Genomic DNA, 6,551 nt, shown 5'->3' on the forward strand with positions numbered 1-6,551 from the left:
CGGGTGGCACCAGTCCTGGCTCCCGTCCATGTCAGCAAAATACTGGCCTCTTCACATGAGACACCGGCCTGGCCTCAAGTGAACGAGACGCAAAAGTTAGGAATGGACCAAATGGTCGGCCAATTGGTGACATCATACACGGGTGGCACCAGTCTGGCTCCCGTCCATACGACACCATCCTGCTAACACACGGGTGACACCAGTCTAGCTCCCGTCCATGTCAGCAAAATACTGGCCTCTTCATATGAGACACCGGCCTGGCCTCAAGTGAACGAGACACAAAAACTGGAAATGGACCAAATGGTCGGCCAATTGGTGACACTCTTGATCACTCTTACTGTGGAGCATAGTGCATGACAACATTCACAGCTTTATCACCCTACTACCCGTTCACACCGTTCACTCGAGGGGGGTTTGTTGGTCATGTCCACTCTCGGCCACTCTCGGCTAGTTCAGGTTTGAACTCAACTTACTCACGGGCACTTTTTCCCTGTGGCTAGACATAGGTTTTTTCCCGTGTGAACACACTCTTGTATGTTGGGCACTTAGTCATAGGCTTTTTAGTACTCATTTGTACTTTCATTTTATTATTATTGAGTACATCTTTTTTAGCACTGTCACGTTTCTCCGTGCTTGAGCATGTGTGTGTGTGTGTGCAGTCTGGCTGTCCTCCTACCGCGCGCGCGCGCGCGCGTGTGTGTGCAGTCTAGCTGTCCTCCTACCCAACAACCCATGCCTTAAGTGCCCATTAAGTACATCACTTAATATGCATAGTGTCCTTATTCAAGAGCTGCCCATATGTACAAGCCTAGCCTCATAGGGTGAAAGCATGATAAGGTGGACTGAAAACTTGTGTCCTGGACAATGGTTTACAACTGGTTGTGAAACAATTTTATGTAGAGTTAGAGAATTAAAACATGGTTGTGTAATCTTGTTTCACATTTATTATATCTAAAAGGTACTAGATAAATTGCTAAATACATTTATGATGATATTAAATCCACTAATATTGGTTGTCTTCAAGTGTGGTAGCAACCAATGCAATTGGTAAAAAGTGTACCACCTTATCATGCTTTCACCCCATTTTGACCTTTGGGGTCATAACAAATGAGCTTTATCCTATGATCAGCACTCTTCTAGGAGGCAATCATTAATGTATCTGTGAATATTAAGCTAGTGGCTCAGATATGACGTCTCCTTTTTGAAGCCTTAAAAGGCTTTATATACACCAAGCCCATGGCCAAGTTGAAATTTGAAGATTTGTTTGTCTTGCGTGAAGGTTTGGTACGCCTTGGACCACTGACTGAATCCATGGTGAGAGCTAAAGTACCAGATTTTGGACTGGTATCCAACATTTTCTGATTTGAATTTCCACTTTTGCCTCTCCGTCACAAATGACATTGTCCTGCCTTCTTTGAACTTTTCAAAGATGGTTGCCCTGCCTGTCCTCCCACTTGGCACCGGTGGTTTGTGGCCTGCTAAGGTTAGAACTGTGGGGTAAAATCTGTTTACCCTGTATTTTTTTCACTTTGAAATGATTTGCTTTTGTTGAAAATTGGTCTGTTCCCCAAAGTTCTAGTAGCAGATAAAGTCTCTGTGCTGTGCATCCAACTAGACACTCAAAGCAAGGTCACGTGTGTTTAGGGTTGGACCTGCAGATTAAGATAATGTTTTTGGCTCGAGGACAACTGAAATCTTGAACTTTAGGTAATGGTTTAAGTGGACTAAATCAACTCATGCTATCTTCTGGTGTGTCTGGTCATCTCCTGAAATATCTAAAGTGAAAATACAGGGGAACATATGCTAAGCAACTAACATCTGCCCTTGATGTTTTTTAGGTTCAAAGGGATTTCACATTATGACAACATGCTCAACCATACAGACTTACTGTGTCCAGGCGAATTGCTGGTAGAGGAACACCATAGCAATTATGGAGAACCATGGGCAGGAGGGCGTGATGTGTTTGAGTTTTTGGCTAAAGCCGTCTCTCTAAAGCCTAAGCATCATGTTTTGGAGGTCGGGTGTGGAACTCTTAGAGTAGGCCTTCACTTTATCAGGTTCTTACTCCCAACCCACTATCACTGTGTTGAAAGAGACCTCCTTTCGCTGATGGCAACATTCAGATATGAGCTACCCTCTCAGGGTTTGTTGCACAAACGGCCAGTTATTATTCGTGGAGAGGATATGAACTTTGATGCCCTTGGAGATAATGTCGTATATAATCTGATATATGCGAGTGCGGTTTTCCTGCACATGCCAGATGCACTTGTATGGACAGGCTTAGAACGTCTTGCAAAGCGCCTTACACCTGGTCATGGCCGTATATTTGTGTCACACAATATCAAATTTTGCACCCGCCTACCTGCAGGAGTCTGCCGAGAGCGACTAGCTAAACTTAAACTGACTTATGTTGGGATGCATACGCACGATAGTCTCCTTTTTAATCATTATGAGATATGGCATGAATTCAACCAAACAAGTGCTTTTGTCCCTTCTTAACTGAAGTGGATTTCTTTCATCTGCAATGGTCCTGGTTTTGTAGTGGAAGTGACTTGAGCAGTTCTGTTTCCATGGCCTGGCGAGGTCTACCCCATCCCCCATCCACCCCCCCCCCCCCCTCGCGCCGCGGTCTTGCTGTCATATCAGATAGCAAAGATTATTCAGTACCGAGGTTCTGTATTTATAGGAATGAAGTCACCATTGTTGACTTGGGAGTAGTGTGAAGATTGATTTTATATTCTCACAATGGATGAACAAGCCCAAACTCTTGTTAGTCGTCAAATTTGCAGGATGTTACTTTTGATGTACTTTAATTGATTTGGGTCTAAAGAATTTACAACTGTTCCAACTTGCTACTACTTGCAAGTTTTGCTTTAGGTGTACACGGCTAAACCCGTGTGTATGTCTTAACTCGCGGGGAGGTGTATATGGCTATGAGTGGCAAAAGAGAAGCTCCAGGTGGGTTGGAGTTGGCCATGAGCAGGCGAAAAAAACGAGCAGTCAGGAGTTGCTTGGCTGTCTTGGTCAGTAAGGCCGTGGTGTAGAAGCTTGAAGGGACAGATGACTGGAGGTGTTAGGAAACGCTTCATGCAAATATAAAAGTTGGTTGCAAGCAGAGCTCAGAATTTTCTCACAAAACATCATGCAAATATAAAAGTTGGTTGCAAGCACAGCTTAGAAGTTCCTCACATGTTTAGTGAGGAAACGTTCGATAATGATTTCGAAGCCATATTGTCACATGCTATATAGCTGAACGATTTTGAAGTGAATGCTCACCATATAAGTACATTGTCACGCGCTATATAGCTATGTAACACACTACTATCCTCCACTTTTAACATCAAAAGTGTTCAACTAAATGAGGGAATGACACATTCTTCTATGATTATGATTTTGAGGGGAGAATTGTGGTCCTTTTTTTTCCAGTCGTGCACACATGCACAAAAGAAGCATTGTTGCTATAGTTGAAATGATTAACTTCATCAGTCCCTGATGTAGATTAATAAGTTGATGTGCATGGATTCTTTGAGATGCATCTTCGATTGGAGAAAAAAGTCGGAAGCATAAGCCCAGTTTCTTAGTGGATTGTGCAATGTTGCCATATGTGTTGCTATGCATACTATGCATATACATGTATACTATCTACATGTTTATTGTTGTGTATGTATACCATGTATGCTTACTTGTGTTGTTTCATCTCTGTATACTTGGTTTGATCCCTATGTATGTACCATGTGTATATCTTACTCGGGTTCTCTATCTAGTCTTTGTCCATTGTCTTTAGTTTCTTGTTATTATCCATCTACATGTATACTGTCGTTTACATGTAGAGTATGTATGATAACCATGTAAGTTTACTTGCATTGTTTACACTTGGTATGATCTCTATATGTACCATGTATGTGTATTGGTGGTTGCTCCTCTTGGTTTTAGTTTGTATGTTGTGTGTAAACCTTGCCTGGTTTGATGCATCTTCCTATACTACTATGTATATATACTATTGTGAAAATATATAGATTTTGAAGGTTGGCATGTAGATATTGTAGATGGCTTTTATAGTTTTAAAAGGTATAAAATATGTTGTTATGTACTTTTAAAAATACATTACATTCTAAATGTTTAGATAGACATAACATATTAAGAATCAAGTGACGTGCATGTGCACGCGCGTGTGATAATTCTCTATTGTCGGGTGGTAGACTATCTTGACCACTTTGAATATGGCTAACCCATGCAAAAAGTGATGGTGGTGAATGCTAATGTGCTCCATTTGAAAATGAAACATAACATATTAAGAATCAAGTGACGTGCACGTGCGCGCGCGTGTGACAATTCTCTATTCTCGGGTGGTAGACTATCTTGACCACTTTGAATATGGTTAACCCATGCAAAAAGTGATGGTGAATGCTAATGTGCTCCATTTGAAAATGAAATATATGATTTTGAGCAATGGCCACACAACTTTGATTATTACAATGCAACATTATAAGTTGCTTATGCGCCACTTCAATATCCTACAAAGTCCTCCTTATTAGCTTCTTCCTATGCTCTTTAGCTATATGCCATTCCTTGTTATAATACAAGTATTCAATCTTTTTTTGAGTTAGAAATTTTTTCTTTCTTATTCATGTTAGTAGAAAAAAGCTTACTCACCACAATCGTAACTTTACAACTGAATCTTTTCATCTTGAAGTAGAGAGTTGAACTCCTTAAAGATGAGAGAAGTTGTCATGACACGAATTATTCAAAGGTGTGAAAACATTAAATATTCGGCTAGCAATATTCCAAGACAAACAACGAGTTAGATTTGAATAGGTAACACCCATGGTGGTTAGCCATTTGGTCCCAAAGATATTTCATTCTCGAGAGAAATGCCTCCATTGATATCTCTTCATATTCAACTTCTCTTGTTGAAGCCGATTCTTGAGATTTTATAGATTTGTGGTCTTGTATGGATTTTGCAACATTACATGGGCTATTACAGATGTGGAGACATGTTGAACCATGATCAACATAATATCTTCCATGCATGTAACAATGGCACAAAGACTATCCATTCCTAAGCCAGCAAGACAAGGTCATCAACAAGTGGCACTCAATTTCCATGGTTATGCCTTGTTAGTGGAGGACATCCATGTTGATGGGGATATCCATGTTGTTAGTGGAGGACATCCATGTTGATGGGGGATATCCCAAAGCTCATAAAAATATGTAGAAGTCTTTACCTTTAAATTCCATAGAAGGTTATTGGTGATGTCCAGCTTTCCATTAGCATCAAATATGGTGGTGGGGGCAGGGCCTTCAAGAAGAAGTCATTTCTCTTAATGCTATGTTAGATAGAAACTAGCAAAGAAGCTTTGTACCAAGATGAAGCTCTAATACAATTAAGAGGATGTATGCATATAACATTCCCAAGAATTGGGATCTTCCATAGCATAAGATTTGGGATATTCCATAGCACAAGAATTTAGATCTTCCATAATACACAATTAAAATTAAATTGAACATCAATAACAAAGATGGATATAAATATCATGTTATTAATGTAGTACAATAAATGGCTATGAGCTTTACACAAAGCTTTGATGGCTAATTTTGGAAATTACCAAACAAGATCCCCATTACTCAAATATATCCCCAAACTTTTTCAAACATATTTCCTCTTAACCTTAAAAAAATATATCCCCAAACTTTTTCAAACATATTTCCTCTTAACCTTAAAAAAATATATCCCAAAACTTTTTCAAACATATTTCCTCTTAACCTTAAAAAAATATTTTTCCAAGTGAAACTCAAATTTTTATGTCAAAGGGGGCAAAAAATGGCTATAACTCTAAAATTCTAGCTTGGACGACTGAGAAGCCCTAATAAGTAAAAAAAGTCAAATTTTCGTGCTCTCTTCAACCACATAAAGTACTGAGAGAGAGAGAGAGAGAGAGAGAGAGAGAGAGAGAGAGAGGTTTAAAAGTATGAGGATGGTTAAATTTTATATTATTATTCGTGAAAAATTGTGTATTATTGGTAGCCTAGTAGATGACTGCAATTTTGTGTAGTAAGGTTGCTATTTTAGCAATAATTTGGAAATGATTGATGATGTTTGGTATATTTATTATAAAAGATAATGGTTTGATTTTATAATTTACATTTTGTAGTTGTTGGTAAGTTGGGTATGACATAATGAAAGTGAACAATCTTTTAACAAAAGTATCAAATCAAACCAATACTGTTTTTTCCTTGTATAAATAAAAGAGTTCATGAGTGATTGTGGCTTTACATTGCCAACAAAAAAGAAAAGGTTAAGAAAAAAAAGCAAAATAATCACCCTTACATAAGCCACCCACTTGAAAGTGTAATCACATTTAACCTTTAAAGATAAGGCACAATAATCACCCACTTAGATAAGGCACCCTCTTGAAAGGGTAAATCACATTTACATTAAAGAGTAGTGCAAGGAAAATTTGCAACAAATGAAAGGGTTAAGTGCTACTCAAAACATTTGAGATGGCATGGGAGGTGGTAATATGGATCTTAAGATAGTGACAAAGGCCAGT

The 6,551-nt window shown here is 39.0% G+C and overlaps 1 protein-coding gene across 1 annotated transcript in view; it reads left to right on the top strand.

Annotated features, from left to right (window-relative positions):
* Positions 1-3,358, top strand: part of LOC147615609 (S-adenosyl-L-methionine-dependent methyltransferases superfamily protein) — a 35,273-nt gene extending 31,915 nt beyond the window's left edge. Inside the window, exon 2 of the mRNA XM_086778118.1 lies at positions 1,839-3,358. Coding sequence (XP_086634244.1) covers positions 1,839-2,499 — 661 coding nt within the window. The 3' untranslated portion in view covers positions 2,500-3,358. The remainder of the gene's footprint in view (positions 1-1,838) is intronic.
* Positions 3,359-6,551: the final 3,193 nt, after the last annotated feature.

This window comes from Cibotium barometz, chromosome 39, assembly GCF_041138505.1.
Source record: "Cibotium barometz isolate CiBa-2024 chromosome 39, ASM4113850v1, whole genome shotgun sequence".
Classification (NCBI taxonomy): domain Eukaryota; kingdom Viridiplantae; phylum Streptophyta; class Polypodiopsida; order Cyatheales; family Cibotiaceae; genus Cibotium; species Cibotium barometz.